This window comes from Macrosteles quadrilineatus, unplaced genomic scaffold (assembly GCF_028750875.1).
Source record: "Macrosteles quadrilineatus isolate MER2022 unplaced genomic scaffold, UCM_ALF_1.0 Scaffold_4__1_contigs__length_99947679, whole genome shotgun sequence".
In the NCBI taxonomy this organism is placed as follows: domain Eukaryota; kingdom Metazoa; phylum Arthropoda; class Insecta; order Hemiptera; family Cicadellidae; genus Macrosteles; species Macrosteles quadrilineatus.
The window spans coordinates 21439072-21454899 of record NW_026542597.1 but is presented as its reverse complement, the minus strand read 5'-3'; the positions used below and the strand labels follow the sequence as shown (position 1 = coordinate 21454899).

Here is a 15828-nt window from a genome sequence, read left to right as displayed (position 1 = left end):
ATCCAAATTCAATGCTGCATCTGTTTCACGTAAATGAGATGTCTACTAAATATATCTAAAGTCAATATGGTAATAAAGTTCGTTCTATAGATATTCCTGTAGGTCGTGTTTATTACTGTAACATCCTTACATCCATTAATGAGTCGTACATTTCCAACAAATTTGCCCTGAATATTGCCAAGTGCTCAATCATGAAATTCGGCAAATTACGAGAAATGCATAACCACTTTCAATATGCAATAATGGCCAGCGTTTAAAACGAGTCTCTGGTTAAAGATTTGGGTGTTACCTTTGTGACGAATCTCACCTTTGACAACCACATTGACGATATGTAGCAGATCAAACCGGGTTCTGGGATTTTTCTTTCAATCAACCGAATCAACCTTACTGGACTGAGCAACACTGGCGCCCTCTTGGGCACTTTAGGACTCTGTTCTGCTCTCTTGTTTGCCAACTTCTTGAATATGCCTGCCCAGTTTGTTCTCCTCATCTCATCGGCCAGATAAATCAGCCTGAGAACGCCCAGAGGACGATTTTGGAGATTTGTTGGAGTTCGCCAGTGTCTGCAGTATCGGGAGGCGCCTGTGGCTCAAATGCAGGAGGACCTAAATCTCCAGGATCTCCGGGAGAGGCGCTTTGTATGTGATGTGATCTTCCTCTCCAAGCTTCTAAATGGGTTGACTGTCCTGCTTTGCTGTCTGAAGTAGGTATTCGGGTTCCATCTGAAACAAGATCCCAAAGGTCTATTCGTAAGGAGGCACTATGCACGTGGATATCTATACCTCTATACCATGGACCCCTAGCAAGGATGCTTCGTAATGGATGAATGTCTTCTGTAACAGTTTCGAATCTTCACATACAGCCAAAGTACAATCCGGAAGAGGGTATCCTGGCCGACTTCCACCGCTCATCAGTTACCATCATCAACAATCACCGCTAGTATAATTGTTTCAGTCCAATATTTTTTACCAATCCTGTTATCTTTGTTATTGTTGATAATTATACATATTTATTGTTGTTGTTAATAGCTTATACAGTATATATATATATTTCTTGTTTGTTAATTTTAATTAGTTGTTATTTATTGATTTGCTTTGTAAATTTCTATTTAAAATGCTTTGTATTTGATGTAAATGGGCTCATTTTTGTAAATAAACTAGTTAAGCCAGTTCCAGTTGTTTTCCTATTTTATACTACTCAATTGATTTTATTTGTATTGCATGTCATTTGCAAGAACATTTATATTTGTATGTAATGTTTAAGTTAGAACATAGATGAAACATACTCCCTTAGTAGATTTCTCATCCTAATGGAACAGCTGAAGACAATTTTATTGTTAGTTCTGTACGGTTTATGTAGAGGTCGTGTTTTGTTTACAATTTGTTTCCCGTTAGTACAGTCATTTAAAACCTCGTATAACCAAATAATACGATCTAATCATAAACAATAAATTGTCCCCTAGTTATTTAACCAAACAGTAAAGCACAAATCAAGAAATTAACCCTAAAATAATAGAAACAAAATTTCGTCGACACTAGCGCCCAGTGTGGCGTTCATGTACTAGACATGAAAAACGAGCTTCAAAATTTACAATGGGATGAGAAGTCTACTTGTGTTGGTTAGTCTATGGTTAGAATAAGCCATCATTCATTGTATAGGTAATACCATTAAAGGTAATACCTAATACCCATTACAAATTGGTTCTTGACTGTTGGAAAGTAAAATAAATAATAATTATCTTAAGATTATCCATATCAATACATAATAAGTGTATCAAATACACATATTGATAGATCATGCACATAAATAAGTGTAATGAGATTCAGTTTTTTACTACATATGTGCTCAATCATAAAGCATTTTCGTCAGAGTACTGTAGTGTGGTCAACCTGGTTAGTGACTGTCTGACGTGTTGATTTTATTCCAACCTGTCAAATTGGTTCAGCCTCCCAAACTAACCTAAAAACTAAACAAACAATAACTAACTAATTTATACTTAAATTTCAGATAACTTAGCTTTCTATTGAATCGATAATGGAAATAAAATATCTGTTTCTTTTTACAGTCCTTTATTTTTCCATCACTATTTGTCAAGCGAATGAAGAAGAAAAACCTGCCAAAAAGAAGCTACAAATAGGGATTAAGAAGAGAGTTGAGAACTGTAAAGTCAAATCTAAGAAAGGGGACTTTTTGCACATGCATTACAGAGTAAGTGTACACCTTAATTCCTATTATATTATTTTTTAGTTATTGGGTGGATAAATTAGTAGGGTGGTTGAGGATAAAATGTTCTAGTAGCCAGTGGCCTACTAACGAAGAGGTACAAATAAGCCTGCCAGTGTTGATTGAGTAGCCTATGGCATTATTTATCAATATTAGACTTCTAATTTATATGATATAATTTATTACCCTTTGGGTTATTATTTAGTTTCCACAACTCACCTAAAACTGTAGGCCTATACAAGGGTAAACCTAAAGCCTACTGTAAGTTAAAAGGAACTAAGTTAAGTTATCTTGCTTTTAGTTACGAAACATTTTCCTATGAGAGTACCTATAGCCTACCTAGGATGTTATCTATCCACTTGTACTAACTTACGAACATATTTTTAGGGCACACTGGAAGATGGAACCGAATTTGACAGCAGCTTGTCAAGAGATCCTCTCACATTCACTTTAGGATCAGGTCAAGTCATTAAGGGATGGGATCAAGGCTTAATGGGGTAAGTCTACAAAACGAAACGATCTGTTTTAATTAACAAATCGAAGCCTATTCTGGGTACACTTCCATATCTGTTGGCACAAACAACTGAATGTAAATATCGATCGATTGTTCGATATATATCGTTTTGTTAGTTAGGTAATCAATATTACTCATTCGGTTGTTTGTGCCAACAGATATCGAAGTGTAGCCCCTATTCTCTGTAGCAGTGATGAAAATATTTTCCTAAGTTAGTTTTCAACCAGCTTTTATTAGTTTAGGACCATGCTTATTACTCAAAAGCAGTATAAAAAACCCAATGGAGAGATTGATTTCTAGTTTAAAACCCAACCAACTGTAAAACCCAAAATATTGTGGATTTTTTCACCTATTAAAATTTAGATTGGGCGTCGAATTTAATATGTAAACCTTAAAAATACAGCTATTCCTAAAAACGTTCTAGATACGTTGTGACTTTGTAATTTTTCTATTGCAAGTTAGATCAGTCAAAGGTTAATTGCACTAGGCAGACCCCTGATCCTATTTAACCCTCAAGCTCTAGGTCAAAACTACATTTTTCTTAATCAATTGGCTCTGCAAATTGTGAGTGTGCAATTAGACTAATTTTCTGTATTTTCAGAATGTGTGAGGGAGAGAAGAGAAAGTTAGTAATTCCTCCACATCTTGCTTACGGTTCAAATGGAGCTCCTCCCAAGATACCAGGCGACGCTACACTGAAGTTTGACGTAGAATTGATAAAGATAGAAAGAAGAGATGACTTGTAGTTGAGGGTGATTGAGACCAGAGCTGAGTGATTTATAAAATAAACTTGCATTTAATTTAGCTGGCAATATGAAAGACAATGTAGTGTGTTCCAAGTGTGCTCCAAATATGTAAAGTGTGTTTTGTACAATGTTATTGAAGAGCTTTTTAGTCTTTAAGTATGCCGATAGGGTAGTTAAGGCATTGACTGAAAAGGTTGTCTTAGATTAGAAGTTTTAAAGTTGGTTGAAATTTAGTACAAGATCAAGGTGTAAAAGAACAGCCAACCAAAACTGACCAAATTAAAAATGAAATTTACTATGAGAGTTTTAAAGTTTTATTGTACAAGAAATCTATCCATCCTAAAAGGACTTCTATCCTAACTGTCCACCTATTTGATTTTAGGTGGACCTCTCCCACTATGTCAACTAAATTACCTGCATAACTTTCAAAAGGGCGGGACGATTCTGACGCCTGAGTATGTGATGTGCTCAATTTGTTTTGTCCAAGCCGATCCTACAACATTGTGTGTATTTTATGATTCTAAATGGTTGTTTCTATGGATACACAACCACCTATAAAGTTATCATAAATATATTTATAAAAACATGACCTTGGTTTAGATAAAAATAAAATAATCATTACAAACTTTCTCTTGCCCAAGCTCTTAGAACATTTTAACATTTAATTTTCAAATCCAGACAAAAATATTGAGTAGTGTGTTATCACTCCGAAAACAAGCTAACATTTTGTTTTAGTGATGTTTTCATACTTCATTAGAGTACTGTGTGTGGATGAACTGTTTCATGAATAGTAGTTGAAGATTGCTACATCAATAAATTGTGGATTAACTTATTCCATCCTCGTTTTTAACTGACAACTTCTAGTGTTATGTGTTGTTTTCTAGTGTTTTAGTTAGTGTGTGAGTGTTGAACTGGTTTTTTGCTATATTTACCAATCAAGGAAAATTTGTGAAAATCCACTCAAATACGGGTTGAAACCTTGCCAGATAAAATTGAAAATAAAAACAGCAATTACAATAGGTTGTATAAAACACACTTTGTGATAACATTTACAATTCTTCTTGTCTTTTTCATTTTTCTCGTGTTTATTACAAATTTGTAGCTTAGAGTTTCATAAAAAGACATCATAATTTCAATAGAACTGAAAAAGAGTAGTTTTCTACTGAGTTTAGATTCATGAAAAAATTATTACTGGTAAGGATTTTCAAATTTTTCTATAAGAACAGTGGCGGATCTAGAACAGCCACAAGGGGGGGGGCGAACCAGGGGGTCGGAGTGGTTGGGGGGTACCCCCCTGAAAAATTAGTGTAAACTAAGTCTCCAAAATAGCAGTTTTATACCATTTCTTTGTCCTAAGTTAGTGTGAACAATTATTTTACGCAATTTGTATGCGCTACTGTATTACATGCAGTAAAAAATATATGTATTTGTATGCCCAAGGGGGGGGGGGTGCGGTCGCCCCCCCACTGTACAAGAATTTAACTGTATAAACGACAAAGTTATGTTTATTTGAGCGTTAGTTGTAGAAATAATTTTGAAAACACTTATTATAGACAAATCACTCTTTTATACTATAGTTGCTGTTGCCTTTTAAAAGTATAGATTTTTCAACCTTCAGAACCGCTAAAAACAACATTTAGGTTTAGGAATGCTTGAGTGGTTCTATGCCATATCAATAGGTGTGTGTGGATGTGATTTTTTTTCTTTTTTGGACAAGACTTTAGTTTTACTCACCTATAACCACAGAAAGGTACAAAACAGAGGATACACTCCAAGGTACACTCAAGGGGTGTCTAACACTAGTGTTAATTCCCGAGCATGTTTTAACATGTTTTAGCCCGAGCTGTGATAAAAGAGATTTACCTTCCCCTATAGCTCAAATCAGTTTCCATTACGATGTTCGGCATTACAATGCCATCACTAACCATCTTTAGCTGAAGCAGTGTCGTCACAATAGAAACACATAACACAGACCACATTTTACATTTAAGGAAAGTAGAATAAAACAGGCCTGTCGCACACACGGTACCGGTTGACATTATCTGAACTGGAGGTTGATCCTGCATTCTTGGCTACTTCAGATTGCTGCTATCATTTAGGTGCGTTGTTATTCGTTTTTAGGTAGGCCTAGTCGTAAATTAAGGTTAGATAAAGTAACTCTTCATGGCTGATATAACTTTTATCTGTAGGTCTTAGGGTTTTTTATAAAAAAAAAGAATATATGAAGTAAAATATATTTTATTATAAAACGTGGAGTTGCATAATGTAGGTGGGTAAAGGTGAAGGCTAGTATTTTTTAAGAGCTTTGCGTATGAGAGCAAGGCGCTGCTTGTGAGCTTCGGTGACAGAAGAACGCTTGTACGGCCGGAGCTCGTCTGTGCCGAACCCTGGCAGCCACATGTTCCAGTTCCTCTCTGAAAATGAGTAAGCATTGAATAAGCAGGGAGATGAAATATAGTGTTTACAGACAAATGGATGTTTAGTTCTTTTTTAAGAACCCTAAAATAGGTACCGGTAGGCTTAGAGACTTTCTAAGGCCTAAGTAGGATTTGGCTTCCATAACGGGTTTCAGCCTTGATCAACTTGCACCCATTCTAAAGTCAAATTCAAAATGCTACGGTCTGGTAAACACAAAAAGTTCTCATGTCTTTCAGCAGTCGAGTATTCTATTAACCCTTAGGGAGTAAAAGTCAGCTGTGGTAAACTTAGTTGTAAAATTTGATGTAAGCAATCACATGAATCAAAATCAAAATTATGTAGATAGATATGATTGAATCACTTACAAAACAGCTACCGTACTTGTTTTCAAAAGCAAAATAGAAAAGGATAAGTAGGAAGTAATTTTGAGGGGTTATCTTTACACGATAAGTATTTTTGTTTTCTTACTTTGTTTCTTAAATAATGTTGCAATGAGACAAAAAATATAGTTCATCGCACGGGCGAAAAAAAAAAAAACTTTTTAACTCTTGCTCATTTTCAGACCTGAGCTAGGGTCGAAAAAGAGTCACTTTACTTTACCCCTTATAAAAAATGATGAAATGTACTATTGTAACCTACGACGCTAGTCACGAGCCTAGGATTGTTTTTCACATTACTTTAGGCTAGACCTGAGGGGTTGCATTATGACATAGATACAATCCATTGGTGATTAGGCGGTATTTAAACCCGGTACCTCAGGGACCGAAGTCCTGCTCTCTACCCCTAGACAAGCTCGGTCCTCTATTTTGTACTGTTAGACACTCTTATTACTGTGAAAAACTTATGATGATTCAAACAAGCTCACCAAGATGAAGCTGAACATCTTTAACGTCCACGGTGTTTGCCTTTCGATGTTTGGCAAGAAGGCAGGCAGCATTCACAGTGGTTTCAACAAAATCGTCAGCAAGCTGTAGTAGTATCTCCTCAACCTCTTCATCCAGCTGTTCAGTGGCATCCACTTCTCTAACAAGCTCTTGTAGGCGAGGTCTCGTCAGCATCTGTAAACATACAAACAGCTGAGTTACAGAGGTGTGCTGATATGGGAGATGGTGAGGAATAAAACAACTGATATTGACTGAAACGAACCATATAATTGTATACGAAGGGGCGCTACATATAATTGTATACGAAGGGGCGCTAAACCTATCTTTGACAAAAGCTGTACTCCTACACTCTATTGTGCAGACACTGTTTATTAGTAATGGTCGGATCCAGATATCGGACTACCGGATCCACAAAAAAATCGGATCTTGGGCTAGATCCGGTTTTAATGGGTCCGTTTTTTAATTCTATTAACACAAAACGTTCTTTATAAAGTACAATTCATACATAAGAACAGGTGTTTTGTCATAGTGATGTATTTTAAAATAAAACTAGCAGAGTACCCGTCCTTCGTACGGGGTTGGCATATAAGTATCAAATGCTTATAGCAGTTATGAGTGAGGACATGGTTTAAGAAATTTCGGTTCTTTTTGAAGTTCGTTCGCTACGCTCACTCACCTTTAGGTTGGAGCTCGTTCGCTGCGCTCACTTTCCTTCAGGTTAGCTCGTTCGCTACGCTCACTTGCCTTCAGGTTAGCTCGTTCGCTAAGCTCACTCGCCTCCAGGTTGAAGTTCGTTCGCTACGCTCACTCACCTTTTGCTGTTGTCATAAATGTAAAAGAAATAATAGTGCTAGTGCTGCACCCTGTTGGTAATCCTTGTAACTTTAATGCTATTGAACATCACAGAACAGAACCAACTTGTTTAATTGAAACAGCTGTTAAGATTCAATAATTTCATTTCTCATAAGGTTAACATGGGAAACTCTAGAGCCACTGGGGCGGAGCCCGTGTCCATATACAAGACTATCTGTGTATTGGTTTTGTTTAAATGCAAATTTTGGGTGCTAACAATAGTGGTAGGAGATTTTTTTTTTGGTAGGTAACAAGGAGGGCAACAGTAGACCAGAGGTTGTTAACTTGGTACAGGATGGAGAAGCAGTGAAGATCAAGGGGTCAGTTGGGGAAAAGCTGCGGGAGTGGATCCTGGTGGACCTGGATAAATCAAATCAAATCAAATCAAATATGTTTTATTCATAAAGTACAGTGTTGTACATTGAATGGTGTCAACTAAATCTATCTTAAATTAATAATTTACAGATTTGCATATCTTGGATCATTATCTAAATAAAAAACCAAGAATCAGGAAATGGAAATAATCAAAACTGAATCAATTATGTACTAACGCTAAGAGGGGAAGTGGAAAAATACTCTTCCAGGGAATAGAATGCTTTCTCTACTAAATATAGTTTTAGCTTTCTCATGAAATTCTTCCTGCTTTGTTCATTTCTGATTTCATTAGGAAGATGCTTAAAAAATTTTAATCCTATATAGGTGGTTTTTTTTCATAGAATTTTAATTTATGTTTACTTGAAATAAGGAATTTTTTATGCCGAGTGTTGTATGGGTGATAATTTGTCTCAGAGGTGCTCAAGCAGTTTTTTACTAGAATAATTGTGTCGTAAATATATTGGCCATATACCGTTAAAATTTTCAGTTCTTTGAATTTGTTTTTGGTTGTTTCATTGTGTTCTAATTTCAAAATTATTCTTATTGCTATTTTTTGAAGTTTAAGTATCCTATCCAAATTTGCTATTGTAGTTGAACCATAAAGGCACAAACCATAGGATAAATGCGAATGGACATTAGCATAATATATGTTTTTTAATGTTTTATGGTTACAAAAATAAGACATTCTAGAGAGTGAATATAGTCCTGAACATAATTTTGAAAGGAGTTTATCAACATGTTCATCCCAGTTTAAATTTTGGTCCACAGTTAGACCTAGAAACTGTGTACTGTGTTTATGTTCAATTTCTTCTGCATTATACATGATATTTGGTTTAATTAACTTTTTATTTTGATTTGTTTTAAAAGTTAAAAAATTAGTTTTTTTAGGATTAAGCTTCAATTTATTTTGCTCTAGAAAGTTTCCAATGTTTGCCAATTCAACAAAACTTAAAATTTCAACTTGTTGCACTGACTCAGCCGATACTTTGAGATTTGTATCGTCTGCATAAAAACAAAGATTGTTCTGAGGTAAACATGAGAGTGCACCACCAGCATCATTTATATAACATAAAAACAACAGGGGGCCAAGGATTGACCCCTGGGGTACACCACATTTAACCCTTTCAGTTTCAGAAGAAAATGCTGTAATTCTGTTATCATGATTATGTGTGATTTCTACAAACTGACAACGATTATTTAGGTATGACTGAAACCATTTTATTGATTTTTTTGTAACCCCTAAAATGAGTAATTTATCTATCAGTTGGGTGTGGTTGACACTATCAAATGCCTTAGTTAGGTCCATGAAAATTCCAATTGTGAACTCCCCTTTATCAACCGATTCAATTATAGATTCTATGAATGACACTGCTGCTGTAATTACAGATTTTCCAGGCCTAAATCCATGCTGAGTATTGTTTAATAGTTTAAATTCTTCTAAATAATTTAATAACTGACAGTTAACAATTTTTTCATAAATTTTTGATATTACTGGTAGGAGAGAAATAGGACGGTAATTTGACACAGTTTCTAGGTCGTCTTTCTTATAAATTGGTATTATTTTAGATTTTTTTAATTGATTTGGAAAAATTCCTGATACAAAAGATGAATTTATTAAATGACTTAAAATATGGCTCAGGCATTTTTTGGCATGCTTTATAACTTTAATAGGGACATCATCGTGTCCAACAGAATGTTTGTTTTTTAAAGAGTTAATTACTTTTTCCACCTCCCCCGCATCAATAAATTTAAAATCAAAACCTCTTTTAATACATTGCTCATTTTCAATAAGACTTTGATTTTCAATCTTGCTCTCACATTGGTTGCCACTGACATCCTGATCAAAATTAGTAAAATAATTGTTGAACATGTTGGCAATAGTCCTAGGATCACTTAAGCTACAATTTCCCTCTTTCAAAGTAATATTTTTATTTTTTGTTCCATTTCCTTTCCCAACTTCAGAATTTATAATCTGCCATACTGTTTTTTGTATATTGGCTGATTTTTTTATTTTATTTTCAAAATAATTTGTTTTAGCTCTGACTAATTTTGCCCTATATTTCAGTTTGTTTTGTTTTAACTCGTATTTCAAGGCAGGATTTTTGTTCCTACGAAGTTTTAAGGCCAATTGTAGTAGTTCTTTTTTTTCATTTTTCAGGTCTTCTGAGATCCAATTTTTTTTGCGTTTCTTTTCAGTTACAGTAATTTTGGGAAACGAAATGTCAAAAAAGTGCTTAAATGTACTATAAAATTCATCATATTTTCTTTTAACAGGAGCCATGTAAACACTCTCCCAAATCTCAGTTTCCAAGAGGTTTTTAAATAAATTCAAATTTTGAATATTGAAGTTACGAGTTGTACGTTTTATAGTTGATTGAACCTCTTTTGTATTATTTAGGTTTTTATTTTTTATAAGGAGCAATTGCCCATCATGATCTGATAGACAAGTTACAATTCCCTCAACAGTCACCTTGCAATCATGACAATTTTTAATTATAAAGTTATCAATTGCTGATTCAGATTCCTCAGTAACTCTGGTTGGGAAATTGACCAGATACCTCATTTTATGAACTTTTAGTGTTCTTTTTAGTAATTTATGATTAGGGTTATTTTTTAAAACATCAATGTTTATATCCCCTCCCAAAATTATATTAACAAACTTTTTGGAAAAGTGGGAAATTAACATGCTCAATCTATCTAAAAATATTTCACAATCCGAGCTAGGTGACCTATACACTCCAATTGCCAAAATTTTAAATCCGTCAATTATATAGCTACAGGCACAAAATTCGAATTGCTTATCTTGAAGTAAACTACCAGACAACCAATTTGGAACATCCACCCGCTTCCACTTTAAACCCTTCAGGGAAAGCATAACGACGCCACCCTTGAAACATGTTTTTCTACAATAAAAATTGTTTACATCATAATCTTGTATATTGAGTCTGTTAATTTCATTTTCCTTCATATCGTGTTCTGTTAAGATTACAATATGAGGAGTTAATTCATTTATAGTCACTAATAAAGGTTCGATCCTTGATGGTAAGTGCTGAATATTTTGATGGAATATTTTTATTAAATTTTTTTCTGTTTGTACGTTTTTGTTGAGATTATTATTACTGATGGGTTTAAAGTGGGAGCGGGAGTCGCCATTACAAATCATGTTGCTATCACTTGTATTGGAGTTTCCAATAAAAAACCAGAGCCACTATCACTCACAACCCCAGAGAGAATCTGCCCCCCATCACTTGACACAGGCGCAGGCTGCTGCAGCTGATCTGGATCTGGTGTAACAGGGGGTGCTTGTAGAGGGGGGAAGTCCACCATTGAGCCAATTGTGACATCATGGCCAGAACCAACAGGTGAAATGATACCATTGGTCATTATACTATCATTATATGGAGCCATTACCAACAGGTTTGTAATAGGTACTACATACTGACCAGACCAAGTTTTAAACCTTTGCAAAAAATGTCAATAATGCCAATGGCGTAAAACACAAATCCAACAAAGTATTAACACTAACCTGGGTGGAGTTTCCGTCGTGCTGCATCTTAACCTGAGGTGTAGGGGACTGAGTAGGGCTGCTGGTGTTGGCAGTGGTCAGTACAGACTGAATGTTGCCCAGCACAGGAGCTGGCGACCCTCTATCATTTTGTGTAACACTCTACAAATATTTATTTAGATTGTATTCACTAGTAGAACATGTTGTGATTAAAAAGTTTAATGTTTAATTGTTAACGTTAAAAAGGCTGAGTAATGATAGCCTAATTAATTTTTCATCTCGATTAAAGGTACCTGCCTTTACAAAATGCCCTAAATTAACCTGCAATAGAGTGATGGGCTATAGGACTAATGAGAACCCTTGACTTTTGCCCGATAACCCATATGAGAATGCAGCTTAGTAACAAGAGTTAGTCTAGACAGCGCAGGATTCAAGTAGACAGTCCATCCACATGTCAAAGTTGTCACCAGTTTTTGAAGCAAAATCGTTGTGATTGATGTAAGCCCAAATCGTGCTGATGTAAATTCCACGTCAAACTGATGGAACGATTTATTGTGAGCAATAGCAACTGTTATGACCCATCAACTTGGTAAACAACATAACATAAGGTAGAAAATTGAACTGTAATTTGATTCTAGATAAAACTTTCTTGCGTAGGAAAGTATGTTTATTATTTTATTAGTTCTATTTGGTATTTATAGTTATTCACTCATGCTCCTGGTAGGATTCTGAGAGCATGAATAAGTGTAGTTTCGATCTTACATGAGGCATTTTCCAAATTCGAAATTGGACCCAGACATACATTTCAAGTGTCTATGGTGATCACTCGGTTCTCTAGGTAAGCTGGTATTTATCAGCATCGGTGTGGTTAATATTCTGTGCCAGTAATCCTAAAACCCAAGGCAACTCTTTCGAACCAGGGCTCCAAGGAGGCTAAGTTGTCTGGATAAACTAAAGGTGGCTAATTTTGGAGAGATAAAACTAAAGCTAACTCAAATTACACAGTAAGAACAGCATTTAAGTACTTAGGATAAACAAACCAACTTACTTGTAGTGAATAAAACCATTGAAGGTAAGTTAAGCCTACTTATCTTATTATGCAGGTAAAGCAGAAAAAAATCCAAAAAAACATGTTTATGATACATATCAAACAATAGGCCTACTTACAGAGTAAAGATTCATATCTGTGTCCATACTCATAGCTGTTGGTTGTGAAAGATTGTTGCTGGATATATCCATTGTTGAACAAGTGGCCTTATGGATTCTGTAATAAACATACGCTATATTAAAAGGCAAACTACTACATTTTAATTTCATGGTTAATAGAAATGTAAGCCTACTTTATGCCACAAGTTCCCTTAACAACAGATCATTAAGACAATCTACTTGTAGGCTACATAGGCTACCCTAAGTTACACCGCATAAGTTGGGCTAAGTTAATGCTGTCTTTAGCCTATATGAATACAAAGTAGGTTTTAGAGTAGAACCCCTCATATCCGGGCCACCACGGGACCAAGCTCCTGGCCAGATAAACCAACTTATTATGAAAATGACAATTCATAAACAGCCTACGGTAATAATAGCCTATGTACAGTAGAACCTCGCTAATTCGAACCTCGATAAACTTAGTGCAAAAACCTCTATAATTAGTAACTTAATGTTTGTCTGTTCTCCTCAGAAAACCTCTAAAATTCGAATAATAATATACCGATCATTCAAAATGATTTTAACGCTTAATGCAGCCTCTACAATTCAAATTTGCACATAATCGAGCCTCTACAATTCAAATTTGCACATAATCGAGCCTCTACAATCCAAATTTGGTTGCAGTAATTAATCAAAATCAAAATTTTATACCAATAAAAAATAATTTTTAACTGTTACCTCCGAAATTCGATTTAACCTCTACAATTCGAACTGTGTTACCAGTGATACAGTAAAAGGTATAAACAAACCGATAAATAGTGAGCTCAAGTTGCAAAGACTAAGTTTAGTGCTTTCATAAACATCTGCAAGTTGTGAGATTGAGAACAACATTTTTATATTGGCTCCCTAGAAGGGGCCAGATAAACTAGGACCGGTAAAACCAAGGCCGGATATCAGGGGTTCTACAGTAGCCTACTCTAAATTGATTTGAACCTTAAGTTAATGACATCAGTGCATCAAAGTTACTAGACATGCCAGACTTAGGTAATAATTAGGTTTCAAGGACTTAGGTTGTTAAGATCTTAGGTTTCATTTTATTATATGTATTCTGACTCCATTGTTAATCTTGAAGATTGTAAAATAAAGATTCTCTCTCTCTCTCTCTCTAATTATATAATAATGTTTAGCAACCTATGACTAGCAACCTAAATCGATTCTTCGATTCTAAAGGAAAAAAGGCTAAAATTGGATACAGGCCTACTCATTTACATCGATCCTAGTTTAGCTCCTTGTAGGCCTAAGATAAAAATAAAACTACTAAGTTATGCTGCATAAATCAACTCTGTAAATATTATCAAAGTAAAATGGTTTATTGATAATGATAATGGTCAATATTATGAAGTATTATAAGATGGATTGAGTAGAGGCCTAGGACTTATGATATAGACTGAACTACAGTAACTGTTATTTCATTGATAGCAGAAAGGCTTCACTTAATTACTAAAACAATTTAGGTAATCAAGCATATAATACAGGGCAAAGTTTTAAGAAGGTTAATAGCTATGAAATTTTATCAATTATAGGTAAAAGCTCACAGATCCTGGATAAAAAGTTGCACTGACCTAGGCCTAGGCCTATTTCTATTTTTACAGGGCGAATCAAATAATCAATAATGATACGAACCTATCAGTGTTACATACGGGAGGAAGCTACTTAGAGTTAAATTTTAGAAATCCATTCTACACATAAATGCAATCAAACTAGTTTTATACGCTTAAATTATCTATTAGACATAAACCTAATCACAAAAATTGGAGTTGAAATAATTATGGTTATATTTCGGTTTGCTTTTTGACACTTTACAATAACAATAATATTAAAAGATTTCTTGGTAAGACCAAGAGAACAATGTCACTAAGTACCGTTGGTTATAGGGGTTCAGCACAATATTGAACCCAGCCATTGAATATTGGCTGATATATTATACGATATAATACTATATATTTGATATATCGTTGATATATATATATATATATTGAATACGCTTCAATATCCCATATTATTTGGAAAGTAATACTATATAAAATATATTTGCACTATTAAAACCACGGCCACCTTTAACCACCAATCCAATCCTAGAGCTCCAGTGCTTCAACGTCCAACCTCTCCATCTCAAAAGAAAGCTTCTCGACATGATTTTCCTAATCAAACTGGTTCGTGGTGAGATCGATTCTACCGGCCTACTGGAGGGAATTAATTTCCTTATACCGAGAGGAACACGATCTTCGGATACTTTTGCGCACTTATGTATTCACCAACTAACTACTCTCGCAATTGTGGATTGACAAGATTGCAGCGCCATGGAAATGAAGTAGGATCAAAAGTTGACTTCTTTAACGAACAGTTGTCCTCCTTCAGAAGAAAAACCGCTAACATTCCTTTCCTTGCTATGCCTGTTTTGTAGATGTTTGTTTTGTCCCAAAATCTGTTATTTCTTGTTATTCATTCATAGATTTATTGTTGTTAATGTTTCACGTCACGTAGAAGCTATTGTCATCATAGTGTTACTCATGTGCTTAAATATATTATTTTGTAAATGGTGTATCCGTTGGAATGAATAAATAAACTCCAGGCAGGCCGCGGCCTGGTACGTAGAATTGGCAACGTTGTAAGTAGTGTTGTTTAGCTTCAGACGTCCCATAAGATAACCAGGCAGGTGACACCAGCTCATTAATTCGAGTATTGTTCATTTTAAATTTAAATTAAACTTCATTTTTCAACATCGCCTTCTGTACAATGGAATTAATCTTTCTAACCAACTTTCTCAACATCTAAAGCTGGAGTCTGATCTGCTCAGGTTTAGGAAATATCTTAAGCACATTTTGGTTGAAAATGCTTCCTACAGAGTCCACGATTTTTCCGCTGACATGTAGTCAGTGATTTCTGCCCTGTTAGATTTACTAGAAGGTAAAATTGTTTCAGTTGGTAGAGTTTTTTTTATATTTGATCTTTTTTTACATTTCATTGTAAACTTGATTATTCCAATACATTGTAATTTTGTATTTCTGGAATAAATAACTTATGACTTATGAATAAATAAAATACTAACATTGTGTAGTAGTTGTGTAAGAAATATACGACTGTACCCTATAATAAATAATGGAT

General features: G+C 34.8%; 2 protein-coding genes across 2 annotated transcripts; one reads left to right on the top strand and one right to left on the bottom strand.

The window, feature by feature from the left end:
* The first annotated feature begins 1948 nt into the window (after window positions 1-1948).
* LOC128992223 (peptidyl-prolyl cis-trans isomerase FKBP2) lies at window positions 1949-3786 on the top strand. Its single transcript, XM_054415694.1, has 3 exons — window positions 1949-2208; window positions 2611-2720; window positions 3339-3786. Exons 1-3 carry the CDS (start codon window positions 2035-2037, stop codon window positions 3481-3483), a joined length of 429 nt encoding a protein of 142 aa, XP_054271669.1. The 5' UTR covers window positions 1949-2034; the 3' UTR covers window positions 3484-3786.
* Window positions 3787-5705: 1919 nt separating this feature from the next.
* On the bottom strand, window positions 5706-14511 carry LOC128992170 (transcription initiation factor TFIID subunit 12). Its single transcript, XM_054415616.1, has 5 exons — window positions 14347-14511; window positions 12685-12781; window positions 11539-11679; window positions 6767-6959; window positions 5706-5897 (listed from the first exon to the last, which is right to left on the bottom strand). The coding sequence occupies exons 2-5, from the start codon at window positions 12754-12756 to the stop codon at window positions 5770-5772; spliced, it is 534 nt and encodes a 177-aa protein (XP_054271591.1). The 5' UTR covers window positions 12757-12781; window positions 14347-14511; the 3' UTR covers window positions 5706-5769.
* Window positions 14512-15828: the final 1317 nt, after the last annotated feature.

What these genes read in the sequence shown, in the direction of transcription:
- LOC128992223 (XM_054415694.1), top strand. Translation starts at nt 2,035, where the DNA reads ATGGAAATAAAATATCTGTTTCTTTTTACAGTCCTTTATTTTTCCATC. An exon ending in TTTTGCACATGCATTACAGA is followed by an intron (nt 2,209 to 2,610) that starts GTAAGTGTACAC and finishes ACATATTTTTAG; the next exon opens with GGCACACTGGAAGATGGAAC. An exon ending in TGGGATCAAGGCTTAATGGG is followed by an intron (nt 2,721 to 3,338) that starts GTAAGTCTACAA and finishes CTGTATTTTCAG; the next exon opens with AATGTGTGAGGGAGAGAAGA.
- LOC128992170 (XM_054415616.1), bottom strand. Translation starts at nt 12,756, where the DNA reads ATGGATATATCCAGCAACAATCTTTCACAACCAACAGCTATGAGTATG. An exon ending in ACGACGGAAACTCCACCCAG is followed by an intron (nt 6,960 to 11,538) that starts GTTAGTGTTAAT and finishes GTATGTTTACAG; the next exon opens with ATGCTGACGAGACCTCGCCT. An exon ending in AGATGTTCAGCTTCATCTTG is followed by an intron (nt 5,898 to 6,766) that starts GTGAGCTTGTTT and finishes ACTCATTTTCAG; the next exon opens with AGAGGAACTGGAACATGTGG.